At 54.4% G+C, this 19,411-nt stretch overlaps 1 protein-coding gene across 2 annotated transcripts in view; it reads right to left on the reverse strand.

Moving 5' to 3' along the window:
• IMPA2 (inositol monophosphatase 2) overlaps nucleotides 1-16,778 on the reverse strand; it is a 28,406-nt gene extending 11,628 nt beyond the window's left edge. For both annotated transcript variants that reach the window (XM_079717924.1, XM_079717923.1), the window contains exons 1-3: nucleotides 16,626-16,778; nucleotides 7,044-7,177; nucleotides 208-312 (exon numbers count right to left, since the gene is read on the reverse strand). In XM_079717924.1, coding sequence (XP_079574050.1) covers nucleotides 208-312; nucleotides 7,044-7,177; nucleotides 16,626-16,721 — 335 coding nt within the window. In that variant the 5' untranslated portion in view covers nucleotides 16,722-16,778. The remainder of the gene's footprint in view (nucleotides 1-207; nucleotides 313-7,043; nucleotides 7,178-16,625) is intronic.
• Nucleotides 16,779-19,411: the final 2,633 nt, after the last annotated feature.

Consider the following 19,411-nt stretch of genomic DNA (forward strand, 5'->3'; position numbering starts at 1 on the left):
TTAAGGGTCCTTCTTAATTCAACCCAACGTTTAAATGTGACAAATGCAATAGTTTTTAAACAAGTGAAGATCTCCTACATGCTCTGAACGTATCTCACAAATGGGAAACTTTATTTTAAAGTATCATGACTTGTAAGTGAGACCACAAACCCGCTAGAGGTTTGCTGACGTGCTGCTTCGGAAAAGCCGGGGTGTGCCTGCGCTCACCTGTGCACGAAGTTGCAGGTGCCATCAATGGGGTCGACGATCCAGGTGGGGCTGGGGGTAAGCACGCACTTGGCCCCAGCGGCTGCAGCCTCCTCTGTGATGAACCTGCAGCGGACAGAGCTCAGCCTGAGAAAAGGCCAGGAACTTGAGACCCAGCGCTTCGAGCCCCGGCCCCGGAGACCCGCAGGCAGGGTGAGGAGATCTCACCCGGCCTCTCCGGTCAAACAGGGGCAGCGTCCGGGAAAGACCTTCTGCATTTTGCCCTCTGCTAGTCACTTGGCGGGACACAGACACACAAGGTGACACCTTCTGTTAAAGCACCAGGGGGTGTGGTGGGCCAGGCGGGGGTCCGAGGAAGGATGGATGTGGGAAGAGCTGCTGGCGAGAAGCTGAGCTCTGCGCTGACTTGACTCTGCAGGGATAAGGCCGAGAAGAGAGCCAGCCAGGGGCCTGAGGATGCCGGGGGGACTGGCCTGGGGTTGGGGGAACAGGCTGCATCACAGCTGACACCCCATCTATACCCAGCCCAGCCTCCCTGAACCACAGGTGGTGGCATGGCATCCATCCCGCATGCGGGAGACAGGAGCTGATGTTGTTCCTGGGAGGCCCCACCCCCCTGGGCTCCCCTCTGGACCCCATCTTGCAGGAGTACGCAGGCCACGCACCACGGGCCCCTGTCCCCGCCCATCCTCTGTGACGAGTCCTCTGAACACAAGCACCCCCGCAAGGCCGTCCATGCCCCGTTGGGAACCTGAACTAGACGGCAACAAGGCAGAATCCACTTGGTCTGTCTCAGCAACGGGAGCCGCCAGGAGCCAGCCGCCTAGGCCGGAAACCAGGGATGGCTCCCCTACCCCTCCTGCTTGCCCCCCCCACCATGCTGGCTCATGCTAGAGGGTCCCCCGAAGTGTCTGCATCCCTGCCTTCTGGGAGGAAAGAACAAACTCCACCTAAATCCCCAGGACGGCGCCCGACACAGGTTTCCGACCATCCCCAACAGATCAGGTTCACCTGGTCCTGCCGAGGGCTTCTCACTAGGTCCTCACATGCACGTCTGTCCTAGAGGAAAAGGGGCCCTGACCACAGCACACCTCTATCAAGGAGGAAAAACAAGTGAAAAACAAGAAATGCTTGGTGTTCTACTGCTGGCATTTTGCACACCCCAGTTGTAGTTGTCGGAAAGCTCTATTTTTTTTTTTTTTTTTTGCGTTACGCGGGCCTCTTACTGTTGTGGCCTCTCCCGTTGCGGAGCACAGGCTCCGGACGCGCAGGCTCAACGGCCATGGCTCACGGGCCCAGCCGCTCCGCGGCATGTGGGATCCTCCCGGACCAGGGCACGAACCCACATCCCCTGCATCAGCAGGCGGACCCCCAACCACTGCGCCACCAGGGAAGCCCCGGAAAGCTCTTTTTAAATAGAATTTAAAAGTTAGAGTTGGGGACTTTCCTGGTGGCACAGTGGTTAAGAATCCGCCTGCCAATGCAGGGGACACGGGTTCGAGCCCTGGCCTGGGAAGATCCCACGTGCCGCAGAGCAACCAGGCCCGTGTGCCACAACTACCGAGCCTGTGCTCTAGAGCTCACGAGCCATAACTACTGAGCCTGCGTGCCACAACTACTGGATCCCGCATGCCTAGAGCCCGTGCTCTGCAACAAGAGAAGCCACTGTAACAACGAAGAGTAGCCCCCGCTCGCCACAACTAGAGAAAGCCCGCGCACAGCAATGAAGACCCAATGCAGCCAAAAATTTAAAAAAAAAAAAAAAAAAAAGTTAGAGTTGGAAAAAAAAGAGTTGGCGCCTTAGTCTCACTAGTCACACGGGTCAGAGGCCACCACACTGGATGTGCAGACAGAACACCTCTGTCACCGCAGAAAGCTCTCCAGGCCGGCATGTCACGGTCCTAACACTGTGAAGGTGCCCTTCATTCTGGTGTCACTTCAACTGACACAGTGCCATCACCTGCATCGTCACTCAGCTGGTCCCCCTCAACTCTGGCAGCATTTCTGTCCCAAAGATTATGAAACTCATGCTCTATGTGCACAGAGTCATCCAGACACAGACAAATCACCCGAAGCTTGTCCATGTACACGATGAGGCTACATCATCATTTTCAGGTTGCTGTTTCCAGCCCACCCACCGCTGTCCCTGGAAAAACCCACCTGTGAGCAAGCAAAGCACTGGACTGGGGGCAGGGGTGAGGAACCTGGAAAATTCGTGTGAGCGGAGAAAGCCTATAGCTGCCCCCAGGAGCTTACAGCCCAGAGGGCAGACCAGATGCATCGGGGAAGCTCCTGGCTTTTGTCCCTCCTCCTGCTGGGCAGCCTCCCTGCCATCCTCCCTGCTGGGAATTTGGATCATGTGACCCAGGTAGGCGGGTCTAGATGAACAAGGTCGTGGTGACCATCAAGTCAGAGGAGGCTGGGCGGGGTGTGGCCAGGCAGGGTGACCCCCCAACCGCTAACCCCGGCAGAAACAAGGGGACGATCCTATGCCACATTAGCTCTGAGGTTTTCTGAGTCAAAGATGTAAGGTATTAAATCCGTCTTCAGTGCTTTCTGCAGCTATGTGATTTTCCTGCAACAGTTTGTGATTATGTTCTTAAAGAAAGGGGGCCATACCCAAAACACAAACACATGAGGACAAAGTCCCAGGCTTGAACTGGGCACAAGGTCCAGGAAGCAGTGAGAAGACGTCACTAAGGTCGAGAATAGAAATGACTCACAACAAAGATGATCCCAGGAACCTGGGAGGAATGTGGAATCTTCTTCCTTTTCTAACCTGATTTTAAGCGAGAAGCTGGTAGCTACTAGGGGGGCTGGCAGGAGTCGCTGGGGTCCTGGAGGAGGAGGAGGGGCCGACAGCTCAGACAGCTGGACCACAGCCTGTGGCTGGCGGTCAGTCCATCAGCAAATGTGTGTACACGGTCTCTGGGCTCCCGGAGCAGCCCCCATGATGCATCTGCAGACACAGCTTTCGTCCTGCGGGGCATTTCTGGTGGGAGTCACTCCAAGCAGCCACTCCAAGGCCTGGCCTTGCTGGGCGTCGACTGTTCAGGCCGAGGGCACCCTCCTCTTGACCGCAAGCCAAGGTGGGGGGAGCACTGGTCACCTCCCCACTTGCCTCGTGCCCGTGGGTGGCCCCGGCGGCAGGGCCTCAGATGTGTCCACTCTTCTAAGGCACCAGAATACCTCCCCAGCCTGTGGACCCTGATTTCCTCCGTGTGGGAAGGTAATTCCTGCAGAGGCCGGGGTACATGGACTCAGATGGCATGTGAGAGAGAGTAACAGACACCTCAACAAGAGTGCTGGACCGTCCACAAAAAACCCACAATGTAAACAGAAACAACACACGTGACTGAGCATGGGGCCATTTCATAGGCCTGTGGAATGTACAGAGGAAAACAGCACCAGGGACAAGGTTCAGAGCTTGGAAACAAGTTCGACCAATACGTTCTGCTTTATTACTTCTTCCTAAGAGTCGTAACAAACCTTCCTTATGATTTTGATGGCCAGGAGCACCCAGGCCTTCTCTTTGGCCAGTTTGTTGACTCTGTGACAAGGTCAGGGTCACCTTCAGTCACTAGGGAGCCAGCTAATGTCCTCGGCCTCATCGCTCAGGCTTTGGCCCAGGCTCTGCTGCCCGAGGACACTGCATGAAATGCAGCGGGGAGACAATGCAGGCAGGCATTCAGGTGGTGGTGGCCAGGAACGCCTTCTCCCCGAGTGTACGCACCCCACAGGGCACAGGGGCCGGTCAGCATGACAGTGCGGCCACGTCCCACCAGGGGCCCAGCCCGGGCAGAGGTGAGAGAGCACCAGCCGTCCTCCTCCCCCGGCCTGTGCCTCCCGGACAAGGGGACACAGACAGGCTCAGCGATGCTACTGCATGTCTTCAAAGTCACCCCACTTGGATCTCACTTGGGAGCACAGCTGGAACAGGTTTCGGCACCCACAGAGGCGGCCTGGGCGCAGACTGAGCTCATGCCGTCGGTGCCAACACAGTGCTTCGGGAAGGCGGCCCTGACCTGGTTCCTTGTGTCACCTCCTCCGTGCAGCAGTGTCAGTGCTGGGTGACACCGTGGTCAGATTCCCGTCCCTGGGGGTGGAGCAACTGCCCAGCCGAGGGCAGAAGCAAGCGCAGTTTCTGTCCACACCCATCTCCCAGGCTTTGGATTTCACCAGTGAGTAAAATAAAATAGCAAAACCAGGGAGCCCACAGGCAGGTTGTTTCTTATTTTATCAAAGTCAAAACAGCTGCAATCTATCTTTTTTTTCTTAATCTTTTTTTTTTTTTTTGGCTGCCTTTGGTCTTTGTTGCTGCTCACGGGCTTTCTCTAGTTGTGGCAAGCGGGGGCTACTCTTTGTTGCGGTGTGTGGGCTTCTCATTGCGGTGGCTTTTCTTGTTGCGGAGCACGGGCTCTAGGGTGCGCAGGCTTCAGTAGTTGTGGCACGCAGGCTCAGTAGTTGTGGCTTGCAGGCTCTAGAGCGCAGGCTCAGTAGTTGTGGTGCACGGGCTTAGTTGCTCCGCGGCATGTGGGATCTTCCCGGACCAGGGATTGAACCCATGTCCCCTGTGCTGCAGGCGGATTCTTTTTTTTTTTTTACGATGTTGGGGGTAGGAGTTTATTAATTTATTTTTTATTTTTGCTGTGTTGGGTCTTCGTTTCTGTGAGAGGGCTTTCTCTAGTTGTGGCAAGCGGGGGCCACTCTTCATCGCGGTGCGTGGGCCTCTCACTATCGCAGCCTCTCTTGTTGCGGAGCACAGGCTCCAGACGCGTAGGCTCAGTAGTTGTGGCTCACGGGCCTAGTTGCTCCGCGGCATGTGGGATCCTCCCAGACCAGGGCTCAAACCCGTGTCCCCTGCATTAGCAGGCAGATTCTCAACCGCTGCGCCACCAGGGAAGCCCCATGCAATCTATCTTTAATACTGTTTTGTGAAAGACTAAAAATGAGGAAGAATATAAGTTCAGACTTCTTAAGAAAGGGTGACAGCCTTATACCAACTTGTTGTTTACGGGATATATTTAAATACTCTGAATGCAGAAAAATAACAATATACTATTTTATCTTATAATATGCGTGCAATTTTTTTCCTCATCACAAGTTTCTCAATTTGTCTCTGATCTAAAATACAATTAAATGTCCCCAAATTCTGGTACTTTCTTTTAAATCTTAATCACTGGGAAAAAACCAAACCTGACTTTGGTATGCTGAAAAATGATTTCACCTATTTGAATTTTCTAGGCAACAGAGCAGAGAGTAGCATCCTGGCTTTGCTCTCAGAGCCCAGAGGGGAGAGGGAGCAGAGCCAGGCTGACACAGGCAGCCAGTCCCGGCCTCGCAGCCTGCAGCCTGGGGACCGGTGCCTCTTGTTAGGGGTTGGGGGGCACCTGCACTGCCCAGGGCTTTGTCAGGTGGGCTGGCAGGCACAGTTGGAGAGGCTCCAGGGGGCCTGACACCCACCCGGGGTGGGGACTGCTGCTCTGGGCGGACCCAGACAGTCTTCCGAAGGGGCTTCAGAGCCTGAGGCCCCCCGTGTGACACACTGTCTTCTGTCCTGTGATACTTGTCAAGGAGCGTGTAAATTCACACTGTGCAAAGAGACACCAGGCCCCATATCGACACAACAGTGCATCCAAAGCACCAGCAACCGGCCAGCACTTTCAGGATTCGGTCTGTCAGAGTGATCCGACTGCAAAGCGCCAGGAGGCCTGGGACCGCCACCACGCAGAGCCCTGCAGTGACCAGAGCCTTTACCTGGACCCTGGACCCCAGGGCCCCACAGTCCAGCTGCCTCACTGTTGTTGGAGTCACCGGACGATACAGGGACAGAAAGAGCTCCTGGGCCAGAACCAGTGGTGGTTCCTGAGCCATCACCTCTCAGGGAATCCAACTGCCTTGAACACAGCGGGGCCAGGGGCACTGACCCTGCCAGCCAGCCCCACCCACCCCGCCCTGCGTCTGCAGCCATGTCTGCGTGGACCTGTGCGGCTCAAACCCATGCTGTTCAAAGGTCAGCTGTGATTCTTTGGATGTTACCATTTAATTTAGAGTTTCGAAGGTTAAGAAATCATAAACAGTGCAGAGCCTGTAACCATTATAACAGATGCTAGGGTCCTGACTTTACGCCAAACAAGGAAAAAGGGAGAGACGCTGAAACACAAGGGCTGCCGTCAACATGCTTGCACACACACACGCACCCACATACACACACATGACCCCTCAGGTGATGCGGGATAGAAGGAAGGAGCGGGGAGAAGGTGCGAGTGTGTTCGGCCTGTCCCCTCCCCCCCAGTCACTGGCAGGGCGTCACGCGGCAGGAGGGAGCCCCTCACTGGTCCACACGGACGTGGGGCCGGACAGACATGTTGTCTACACCTGGGAATCCAGCGATTGGGCTCCAGGGTGAGCAGCTCCCTAAGGAAGGAAAGGGACACTTGTGCCCAAGGAGCCCCCTCCCCGAGCTCAGAGCGTCTGCCCCTGGGGCTCTGGGCCCCCTTGGAACTAGACAAACAGCGCTGGGCAAATGCTGGCCTTTTTCAAGGAAAAGATTAATCGTTGCATCAGATTCTCCATACAGTGACCCAAAAGGTCAGGGACACCTGCTCTGGAGGGGTGTGGCCCTGGGGGCTTGGTGTGGGCTTGGCAGGAGGGGTGGGCAGCCCTGGGGATGGCCACACGCGGGGATGCGTCCTGGGAAAGTCCACGTGGCCCTGGGCTGACAGGGCACAGCAGAGGGGACTCCCCGCCAGGATCCGCCGCAGGGCAGGGAGTGGGGGGACACGCGGCTGGGGGCGGGTCACAGCAAGGAGTCAGTGAGGCCCCAGCGCACCCACCTGTGGGAGGGAAAGCGCTGCTGCAGTTCCTGCAGGATCAGAGCCTCCACCAAGTGATCTGTTTCTGTCACCAGGTCCGCGGCTGACGTTTTTGTTGAGACACGTTTTTCCTCAGAAAGGGCTTTCCTGATGATCTGCAATGAAAGTCGGGAGGTGGGTGATGCTGGCCAGCACCCCCTCCCCGACCGCGGACGGCCAGATAGATGGACCGGTGGCGCCCGGCTCTCTGTGGGGCTCCTGGGAGCCTTCACTGCCGCCCACTCTTCTCGCGAGAAAGGCGGTCATGGGTGGAACAGTCTTTCTTTGGAGGAAAGAAACGTGGTTCTAAGGACGTGAAGCTTCAGCCACAGAGCCCCACAGAGCCCCCGAGCTTGAACTCGGGAGATTTCAGTGTAGGAACCGCTTCTCCCCATTCACTTTACCCATCACACAAACGTGCCCTTGGATCGGGAGCCCAAACGGTCCAGCCGAAACCAAACCCGGGAAAGTGAAAATGCACGCAGAGAACTGGAAGGCAGACCCTGGCCTCACGCCCCAGGGGCTGGGTGCATCAGGTCACAGGATCGAGTGGTTTGGTCTCCCAGGAGCTGCCAGCGTTTCACCTACACCCAGGATGGAGGGCTGAGTGCCAGGGCCTCCCCGGGGGGCCCACACAGGAAGGCATTGAGGGTATTAATCAGGAAACAGCCCCACTGCAGCTAGGGCCTATCCTGTCACCTCTGCCCGAGTCACAGCTCGAGTTCCCAACCACGGTGACATCAGGACCCTGAAGCGACCTCTGACCTCTCCTCCAAGATCCGCTGCACCCAGGATCCCTCACCTCCTTCCATGGACCCCCTTGCTCAGCCGCCACCTGACACCGCACCACCCACCCCGTGATACTTACTCTTCAACGTTAGGCGGGTGTATCCCATGCCCTGTACACACACATCGTGTACACACATGGCCTGTACACACACGTCATGTACACACATGCCTTGTACACACATGCCCTGTACACACACGCTGTGTACATACATGCCTTGTACACATGCCCTGTACCCACCTGCCCTGTACCCAGATGCTGTGTACCCACCTGCCCTGTACCCAGATGCCGTGTACACACATGCCCTGTACCCAGATGCCGTGTACACACATGCCCTGTACCCACCTGCCCTGTACCCACATGCCATGTACACACATGCCCTGTACCCACACACCATGTACACACATACCCTGTACCCATATCCCATGTACTCACATGCCCTGTACCCACATCCCATGTACCCACATGCTGTGTACACAATACTCTGTACCCACATGCCGTGTACACACATGCCCTGTACACACACACCGTGTAATTACATGCTCTGTACCCACATGCCATGTACGCACATGCCGCGTACACACATGCCCTGTACACACATGCCCTATACCCACCTGCCATGTACACACATGCCCTGTACCCACATCCCATGTACTCACATGCCGTGTACACACATGCTGTGTACCCACATGTCCTGTACACATACCCTGTACCCACATCCCATGTACCCATTCGCTGAAGAGGAGGAGGCCAGGAAGACGCCTCCAGGAAGCCTGCAGACAGGGGTGCTCACGCAGGATTTCACAGAATAAGCAGGACCCCCTAGACAGGGGCGGTCCTCATCTCAGCACCAAGCCCAGAGAGTTGTTTGGTTTTCCCAGCTTGGTTGCAAAGATAACAGATTGGTTGTAATGTTTTCTAACAGAAAACCTGGCTTGCTCTCTGCTCCCTGCTGCCCGCCTGGTGTCTAGGGTCATGCCCGGCACACAGCCGAGGCGCAAAACCCTTCAAGTCACCAGTACATTACACCTCTGACTGCTTAAACAGACTCAGCACCGTTTTTTCCAACCGGACCTCACGCGCTTGTGGAACACCGACCCCTTGATCTGTCTTGTTTTGCCTCTTGTTGCCCTCGAAGCCCATCACCCTCTGGTTTCCATCCCATCCTGCCTCCCGGGGCCCCCCCGCACATCCACTCCCTGCAGTGCAGCCAGAAGGGCTCGCTAAGCTCGGGCCCGCATAAAGCACCTAATGGTCCCGTCACCTTGAGGATAAAGTCACCCCCGATGTAGCTCACAGTGGCCTCTGTGGGCTGGCCTGGAGCAGAGACAACTGGACCCGAGTAGCTGGCCCTCTTCCTTCTAGGAACAGAGCCCAAGGTTAGCAGGGCATCGAGCCACATGGCAGCCCGCATCACAGCCTCCTGTGCAGGGAGGTGTGGCCCTGGGACCGACGTTGGCCCCAAGGACGCAAGGGGAAGTGATGCATGTGACTCCCGAGTCACGTCCTCAAAGGGCCATTGTTGGCATGGCATTTTCTCCGGCCCTTCCACTCCCTCCGCTGTGACTTGGGCGTGGTCGCCGGGGTCAGAGCAGTGGGGTCAGAGCAGTGGCCGGAAGGAACGGGCCCCTGGGTGACTCGGGAAGCAGAGCCTGCCTCCCAGACTCTAGCTAGACCTGGGAGGGGCGGGGAGAAAGGACCCCCTGCCTCCGTCCCCGACTCTAAAGGAGCCAGCCCATCGGCCCACCTCTGCGCCCCCGCATACCCTGCCCCTCCTGCTGCACCGAACCGTCACTCACCCTCCCGCCCCCTTCCCACTGGACGCCAGGTTCCTCTGGCCCCAGCACTCCTCCTTTGTGACTGGGATGTCACCTCCCCGCAGAGCCGGCGCTCACCCTGCAAGTGCGCTCCTGGCTCCCAGGTTAGGACCCTCGTCTGCCCTGTGTCTGAACTCCCCCTCAGGCGGGCTCTGCAGCCTGACACATGGTGGGGTCTCAGAGAACACCTGCTGGGTGCACACGGGGCTCAGGTAACTAAGTCGGGAAGAAGCTCGGCAAGTGCTCTCATGAAGCCTCATCTGAGCGCCCTGGCCTCTCCATCCTCTGGATCCAACTGAGAGGAGACATGCCCAGGGGCAGTGGGGGGGGGGTCCTGATGTCATCTGGGCTCCTTCCCAGGGGAGCCAGGCCCCCAGCCACAGATAATGCAAAGGACGGAAATTACGGATCCAGGAGGAGGATGCTAGAGCGTGTCCTTTTATAAGGATTTCTTCTCTGTTTCTATCAGTGTTTATTATGGCTGTGTGATGATCCTTTCCTTGTGGGCCTGTGTCCCCCAGTGCAGGGCAGGCCACACCTGCATTCCCAGCCACCTGCAGTGCTGCCGTGGTCAGCCCTCTTCACCGGCTGCTGCTCCTTCGGGCCTTGGACGCCTGGGAGGGACCTGCAGACCATTCCCGACTCCTCCCTCTCAACTGGTTACACTCCCAGATATTTAGATTCCATTTCTGAATTATCGTCCCAGACTACACTGCCCTTCAGATGACCCAGCCATCCTGGCCCCAGACACTCTCCTGTCCACTCCTCTGAAGGCCCATCCATCCATCTGAGGGGGCTGAGGCCTCAAAAAACTTAATGCCTTATGACAAAACCCCCCAAACCTACCACATGCACAATGTACAAATCTCAGTACTAGGTTAAGAAAAGTTCAATGCAGACAATTTCCTACACTGAGAGGAAAGGTGGGGATAATGTCTTGTTTTTAAACAAATCATTACGAGACTCAATCAGCCCTGTCTTTTAACCACAGTCGCATCCTCAGGGGAAAGGCCTGTGGGGTTCCAGGTGAGTTACCTGCTAAAACCCTTTACCATATCTGTGTTCTCTCAGTCTTGGGATTTTTAAACATTCTCATTTTGCCAGCAATAAGTTAGTGTGGCTGTTTTTTAATTAATGTTTTTCAGCTACTCACTAACTAAGCCTGCACTTCACAGACCTCCTGGCCTGGATCTCTCCCTCAAAATAACATTCTGTTAATGTTTAATATATAAAATATGGGACTTAAGTCACTGAAGCCTGAATTTCAAACCCCATCAGCTCCAGCGTCTGAGATGTCATTCAAAGACACGTCCAAATGCCTCTTTCTTGTCTGTGAACCATCTCGGTTGTATGCTACTGTCCCCAAGTCAACCATACGATTATCACCCATCCCTATGGAGCAACCTGTGTGAGCTCGGGGACCCATGGAATGCACACGGAGAACTCTGCGGAAGTGGGGTTTCAACAGGCAACACCTTTCCCCTGCAGATGTGGGCCTGGTGGTACTGCCACGTTTCAGACTTATGAATGTGATGTGATGGTTAATCTTATGTGTCAACTTGACTGGGCTGTGGGGTACCCAAATACTGCGCTGAATGTTATTCTGGGTGTTTCTGCAAGGACGTTTTTGGATGAGATGAACATGTTAATCAGTAAAGCAGATTGCCCTTTGGAATGTGGGTGGGCCTGGCCCCATCAGCTGAAGGCCAGAACAGACAGAAAACACAAACCCTTCTCTGTGTGACAGAGAGCTCTCCATAGACTGTCCCTGGACCCTCAGCCCATGTGTGCCAGTGGGGTTGCTGCTCCACCTGCCAGCTGCTATCTCACAAGTTCCATCTTGGCTGAGGCTTCAAATGTGGGTGAAGGTGTACAATTGTCAACATGGGTGACCCCACTCTGTGGAAGCTTGGGGCGCGGGTGCAGGTGGGGCTGACAAGGCCAGGACTGACAGTGGAAATGGTGAGGTCACCAGCTGCCCCCTCCATCCTCAGCCAGGACAGCAGGGGGACCTCCACCTCCACGTCCCGCCAGGTTGGGATCTCCCAGAGGAAATGCCGGGAGCTCGACATGGGATCCGCCTACAGAGAGCCCAGGGCAGACAAGCTTGCTTGTCCCCGTCCCGGGCGGGACCCGGCCTGAGACACCAACCCAGGCCGACTGACGGCTCCCAAACTGGCGCCTCCACCCTCAGCCTCTCACGTGAACTCTCCACCCAAAGGCCCCCACGTAGAGATCCACTGGCATTTCAAGGTCAGCAGCTCACAGCTCGTGGAACACAGGACCTGACCTCCACCTCCAAACCTGCTCCCCCTACAGTTCCTGCAAATCCACTGGACAGCTCTTCAGGCCTGAACCCTGCAGGCACCCCTGGCTCCTCTCACACCCGCTTCCAATCCGGCAGCAAACCTGGCAGCTCTGCCTTCGAAATACATCCGTTTACCACCTTCTTCACCACCCCCAGTCAGACCCACCCTCATCCCTCACTCGGAATATTCTAATCACTTCCATCGGAGATCTGGTTCTGCCCCACCCACTGTGGCGCTGCAGCCTCACCCCCACCCCAGCAGCAGCCAGGGTGGTCTCCCCATCACCCTGCAGGGCTCCACGTGGGACTCTACCCCGAACCTCAATCACACTCAGAGTAAGGTTAGAGTCCTTTCCAGAGTTACTCAAATAGTTGTTGTGTGAATGAATACATTTCTAACCTGTTTTAGCACCACCATTTTAAAAAGAGGCCAGTAAACACATAAAAAGGCACTTAAGTTCATTAGTCATACAGGACATGCAAATTAAAACCACCGTAAAACACCACCTCAAACCCATCACAACGGCTAAAATGGAAAGACAGACAATACCAAGTGTCGTCTGAGAGATGAGGCAACAGGAACCCTCACCTCCTGCTGGGGAATCGTGAATCCCTGCATACGCCTTGGAAAACCACCTGGCAGAATTTCATACACGATGACACAGCAATTTCACTCTTATTGTTAATCTATCCCCAGCAGAAATGCATATGGAGGTAACCAAAAGACACATGCGAGAGTGCTGGACAAGCAACATTATTCCTAATAATTCCAAACTGGACATTATCCAGAGTTTCTTCAAGAGTTGAATGAATAAACTGTCATATAGTCATGTAACAAAATACTACATACAGCAGTGTTTCTCAAAGTGCCATCCCCAGCCGGATAGCATCAGCTGGGGTTTTGGTGGAAGTGCTCATTCTCGGCCCCACTCCAGACCCAGTGAGTAGGAACCCTGTGGTGGACGCAGTCTGCTGTGGAGGCCCTCCAGGTGCTTCTGATGCACATGAAGGTGTGAGGACCATGTGTCCCCAGCAGCAAGACCCATGAGTGTGTATACCAAGGAGATCATCAAAAATTCTGTTGGGAAGTCAAAAGATGGCTGTTGGTAGGTGTGTAGAAAACTAAGCAAATAAAAAAAATTTTTTTTTAATCTTAAGGAAAACACAAGTTGCATAAGAAAAAAAAGAATATGTAATACAACCATGCTACCCAGCTTGACCGTGTGCTACATGTGGTCACAGCACGTGAGCACAGGCACCAATGGAACCAACAGGTAACGCAGCCACAGGACATAACAGTGTCTAATGCGGATGATGTAAAAAAAGAGCTACTATTTAGAAAACGGGTGTAACTATCAGAAAACTGAAAACAGTGAGTTCTGAGGAAAAGGATGAGGATGACATGGGACAGGACACTGCTGGTTCCACGACAGTCCCTTCAGCGGTATTTCACTTTTTAAACTCCCTGTGTGAATAACTGATAAAAAATAAAATTACAAATCAAGACAACACCTGTGGGGACTTCCCTGGTGGCACAGTGGTTAAGAGTACACCTGCCAATACACCTGCCAATGCAGGGGACACGGGTTCAAGCCCTGGTCTGGGAAGACCCCACATGCTGCGGAGCAACTAAGCCCATGTGCCACAACTACTGAGCCTGTGCTCTAAAGACCGCAAGCCACAACTACTGAGCTCCTGTGCCGCAACTACTGAGCCCATGTGCTGCAACTACTGAAGCCCGTGCACCTAGAGCTTGTGCTCCCCAACAAGAGAAGCCATCGCAATAAGAAGCCCACTCACCACAAGGAAGAGTAGCCCATGCTGGCCGCAACTAGGGAGAAAGCCCAAGCACAGCAATGAAGACCCAATGCAGCCACACAAAAAAAACAAAAACAGAAACAAACAAGCAAAAACACCTGTGGTAATGCAAGCCAGACAAATAGGGATGTTGGGTCAGAGCCCCCGCTGTGCGCCTCTGCTCTGGGCAGTTGGAGGTGGACATAGGGCATCCCCTCAGAGCACACTGGAAAATTCTTCCCTGTCTGACAACTAATATGTAAAATAAAACTGACAGGATTCTCAAATTTGATGGCAATCCTAAACATTTATATGACCCTACCAATAACAAGTTTGAAGCCTAATTAAACTTTTCTAAACCATAGTAATCAATTTCAATGAGCCATCCTACAGGAAAGCCTGAATTTACCTTTCTAGTCTCTCCATAGAAAGTACTACAAAATCGTTGTCATCCAAAGATGTAAAGAGTATAAAGCCAAAAATGGGAAAAGAGTATTACAGAAGATTGAGAAGCAGTTAAAAAATGATTCTTTTGTATTTTGTTATATTTGTTAGCATCTTAAAATTTATGCTGTTGTGATCTTTCTTATTCTAAATAAACTTTTATATCTAATTTTGAATTTGTAATTTTGTATTTTTTTTCTTAAAGAGGGCCCATAAATTGTCTAAACTTCACGTTCAAGAAAACCTGGATCTATCCCTGCAGAACAACTTAAAAAGCATAGTTTTCTAAGATACTTTTGCTCACACATCACATAAAAGATGATAAATACCCATTTCGATGAATATCACTCTGTGTACTTGTGGTGGTGATGGTGTGGGGCTGACGTCACCCCCTTCCCCAAAGGCCAACAGCCAGGGAGGGGCTTCTGCAGTGGTACAGTGGTTGGGACTGGAAGGGATGCCTCTCAGGGGTACCACAGGGATGGGTGGTGGAGAGGCAAGGAAGGAGGGGTCTGGGAGGCCTCTCAGGATGCAGCAGAGGAGAGGTGGCAGCAAATCGTCCAGGGCTGCCCTGACCTGAACCAATGTCTGAAACATGGACGGCAGACACTGTCTCCTGGGAGGAAGGGCACTCCCTCTGAACGTAGAGAACCCAGACCTGGTGGAGCACACAGAGCTGTCTCGGGAGTAGCAAACTTAATAAAACAGCAGAACGTGAGAGGGCGGGCACGCTGGGCCACAAGGCCACAGAACCTGTACCAAATGTGCCTCTGGCTAAGGAGGACTCCCAAGAATCACCACTAACCACCCTTCATGCCTCTTGGGGCTTTCTGGCTACAGGCCAGGTTTTCTCCAATCAGCACCTTGTTACTGTCAGAACATTACTAAGACAGTCTGTCCCTCTTTACACGGGTTAGGATGACCCTGTGTGGCTTCTGTTTGTCCCAGCCACAGACAATTCGGCCACTCTCCCCGCCACTGCCTGGCAGGCAGGAAGCATCAGCATAATGCCCAGGAGGGAGCCCAGAGTGCTGGGCCCCCTGATCAGACTCCCAATGGCAGAATCCTTATTGCATCCTTCCCCCACTGTCAAAAAAAGCTTTTTCTGTTGTTCTTGGCAAGTTGCTAAAGCAGAAGCTATCTCTTAAATAATTTAAAGTTCCCAGGACCCTTAGAACGGTGCCTGCTATATTGCAAGGTCTGTGTAAGCATTTGTAAATTTGTTTAAAAAAGGGGGGCGGTTTCAAAAACCCTTCTGTTTCCTCAAGGATCTAAATTTGAAAAACCACAGAAACCCGTAACAGCTCACCAGGGTTTACACAGTGGTGTCTGAATTCTAAACTGGCTTCTTCTCAAAGCTGAAAGAAGAAAAGTTGTATGGTGGAACCTAAAAGTTACCAAATATCCTGAGGACGCTCACTCTGGAGAGGAAGTGAGGGTCTCGGGAGGGGGGAGGGCAAGCGCGCCCCTCACACAGTGGACCAGCTTTCCAGGAAGAACGTTTGCCCTGAAGCCATGAGCTCCATCAATGCAGCAGGTAAGGTTGGGGTCCTCCTTTTCCCCAAGGATCAAGTCTCACAGGGGGAGGGTCCACTAGTGTTGAAAGTTAACTTTTAGGGGACCAAGGGACCGCACTGTGACTGTGCACGTTAAGGACTCTCTTCAAATGCAGGACTGGCGACAGCCTGACTTTAGCCCGTGGGGCACTTTCAGACCGAAAAGGAACTGCCGCTGGGAACAGAAAATCCGTCTGCGGGCAGGGCTCCTCCTCTGTCCACCCTCCCGCTCCGCTCGCAGGAACGCAGCCGAGCGCCTTGACGCGCGAGCAGGGAGCGAGCCGTCCCTGCGCCCTGCCTCCCCCCGCGTCCCCCATTCGCCGCCGCACGTGGCCTGCGGAACCCCAGGCGTGAAGCGCCGAGGAAATGGGGGAACAAAACACATAGGAAAGTGCGAAGAGAGGGGCTGCCCTCTGAAAGTTTCTTCAGCTCCGCTGCTTGACCGTCACCCTTCCGGTGCGGGTAGCAGTTCCTCCAAACGCAGAGTGGAACCCTCTAGACTCCGGATGCGCGAGGACAGGCTGTCCGCCCGACCTCCACGCGTAGGGGTTCTAACCCGGGGCAACCGTACCGTGTCCCGCCCACCGGGTCAAATCCGAGGCAGTCCGGGCGCCCTGACCCGCCCGCTCCCGCCAGGCCGCCCTGCGCCCCGAGCCCAGCCCGCGCCTCCGGGCCGCGGGATCCAGGGCGCCCGTCCGGGCGCAGGCGTGGCAGGTGCACAGGTGTGCGGTAGGCTGAGCGGAGCCCCTCCGCGGCTCGCGCCCCCAGGTCCCGGCCCAGCCCTCTGGGTCTCCGTCCGCCCACGCCCTGCGTCCGCTTTGACCCAAGTCCGAGTGCGCCCGGGGCCACTCTCACCTGTCCAGCCCGCAGCGCCAGCTGCGCCGCTGCCTCGAAGCACTCCTCCCACGGGCCCCCGGCCTGCGCCGCCCCGTCCTCGCCGCTCGGCTTCATTGCGGCCTCCGAGCCCGCCGGCGCCTCCCGCCGCTCCGCGCCTGGGCCACGCTCGCCCGCCCGTGAGGACCTGCGAGGGACCGGGAGCGGGCGGGGTGCGGACCTGGAGCTGCCCCTGACCCTGGAGCAGCGCCCAGCGTCCCGTCCCGCCCCTCGCCCCTCCCTGCCCCGCCCCCCTGCGCAAACCCCGCCCCGCGCCGAGCCCCGCTCCTTTCCGCCCTGGGTCCCTCTCCCTGCGCGACCGGCGATGAGCCCCGCCCCCACAGCGCCGGGCCCCGCCCCGCCGACTCCCCGCTGAAGCTGGGTCCAGCTTGCGGGAAGCTGAGGGCTGCGTGGCGGGAGAGGGGGCCCGGCTCGGACCCTCGCGGAGCTCAGAGCCTTTCCCGAGGGTGTGGCCGCGAGCGAGGAGCGTCCCCCGCGCGGATCCGGCCGGGCAGCACCTCGGGCGCCGCTGGCCGCGGGCACCGCTCACCGCGAGTACCGGGCAGCGGTCCTCCTGCAGTTGGAGCTCAGGAGCTCAGGAGCTGCCCGGCCTGCCCTGTAACAAGTGCTGACCGCTTGCACCCCGACGGGACCCTGTTCACACGGTCAGCCTTCGTCTGTGCCCACCGTGCGTTGGACACCTGGTAGAGAGGCTTTAGGTGTAGGAACGAGAGACAGGTGGAAATACAAACAACAAGGAGGAATCAGGAAACGGAGTGTGTTAGGGTCGCCCGGCCACCTCGCCCTACACGTGGGGAAACTGGCGGAGAATTGCCCGCTCCCCGCGGCCGCACTGGGGCAGCCAAGGGCAGGCTCCGCTCCATCTTTCTTGTTCATATTTTTCATGATTGTCAAATAGGGAGATGATTTCTGAAAATACTTAAGACTGCGCTTCGGATGCTTCGTTTTAAAATTAAGTGTATTCAGTTGCTGATCCTCATGGCAGGTTTTCATTAGAGATTACTCCCAGCACAAAGCAAAATTAGGAAGTTAGGACATTTCTCTTTGGCCTCTTCTCAGCTACCCTTTCTGAACATACCCCCACCCCCTAACCCCCAGCCCGGACCAACCTGGGGCTCAGATAAACTCACATGGAGTCCAGCCTATCACACATCTAGAGAAAAAGACGGTAACTTCCTTGACTAACTTCCAAAAATCTTAAGGCAGAATCATGTGGTTTTAACTAGTGTGAAGTTTGGTGCCCCCAGGTTTCCTAAGTACTTTAAGTATTGGCCTCATTCCTTCCTTGCTGTGTGCATTTGAGCAAGTTACAAATAACCTCTTTTGACTCAGTTTCCTCAACTGTAAAATATTTTTGGTAAGTATTATACGGGTTAACATACATGTGCTTGGTACTTCTTGTTTTTTTTTAAAATTTCATTGAAGTATAGTTGATTTACAGTGTTGTATACAGCAAAGTGACTCAGTTATACATATATATTCTTTTCCATTATGGTTTATCACAGGATATTGAATATAGTTCCCTGTGCTATACAGTAGGACCTTGTTGTTTATCCATTCTATATAAAATAGTTTGCATCTGCTAACTCCAAACTCCCAGTCCTTCCCTCCCCCAGCCCCCTCCCCATTGGCAACCACAAGTCTGTTCTCTATGTCTGTGAGTCTCTTTCTGTTTCGTAGATATGATCATTTGTGTCATATTTTAGATTCCACATATAAGTGATATCACATGCCATTTGTCTTTCTCTTTCTGACTTACTTCACTTAGTATGATCATCTCTAGGTCCATCCATGTAGCTGAAAATGGCATTATTTCATTCTCTTTTATGACTAATATTCTATTGTACATATGTACCACATCTTCTTTATCCATTCCTCTGTCGATGGACACTTAGGTTGTTTCCATGGCTTGGCTGTTGTGAATATTTGGCACCTCTGTTATTAAAGACTTGCTCACCAATGTACCCTAAGGTGATCACCATACTGCTTAGTTATAATGGGTGCTTAATAAATATGCTAATCATTGAATACTGAAATCAGCCTTTTCTAATGGATTATCCAAGTTTCCCGTGCTTTAATGGTGATTCGCTGTGGAAACATGAAATGCTCCTTCACCATCATGCCCTGTATGCCAGTCTGCTCGCTGCCTCTTCCAGGGGCCCTGGGGAACCACAGTAACTTTGGTAGCCCCTAGAGTACTGGGCTCCGCCCTGGAAAACGATTTCCTAACTGCCCCTTCCCACCCCCACCTGAGGGTGCAGCCTAGGTGGGTGCTCTGGTTATCAGGAGGTGGCATGCAAGGTGCCCAAGCTGGGCCAAAGGCGGGGGTGCGGTGAGAGGTGGGAGGGCACTCAGGAGAGACTGTCTCCTTTATGCCTCCCCCTCTGTCCTTATTAATCTGGGAGTCTCTTCCCTCCTGTCTTTTCTGGGACAAAGCAAAGTCTAAATAAATAAAATGTCCAAGTTTTCTTTTCTTCTACCTACTTCTCTACCTCCCCAAGTTACTTTGATCTTATTTCCCAGGGCCACGACGGCTGGTTGAGACATTTGATGAGCTTGTTGTTTCATCTCATCTGAATCCCAGTATGACGTCTGGCCATTCTTAACCTCAGGTGGGCCCCCACACCCCCCCCACCCCCCGTCATCTGGATCCACCCTCCTCCATGCTGACCGTGTGCCGAGACACACGAGACGATCCTAGTGGATGGAGGCCAGGGAAACTGCCAAACATCCCCCAGTGCAGAGGA

The sequence above is a fragment of the Hyperoodon ampullatus genome, assembly GCF_949752795.1.
Source record: "Hyperoodon ampullatus genome assembly, chromosome: 13".
NCBI lineage: Eukaryota > Metazoa > Chordata > Mammalia > Artiodactyla > Ziphiidae > Hyperoodon > Hyperoodon ampullatus.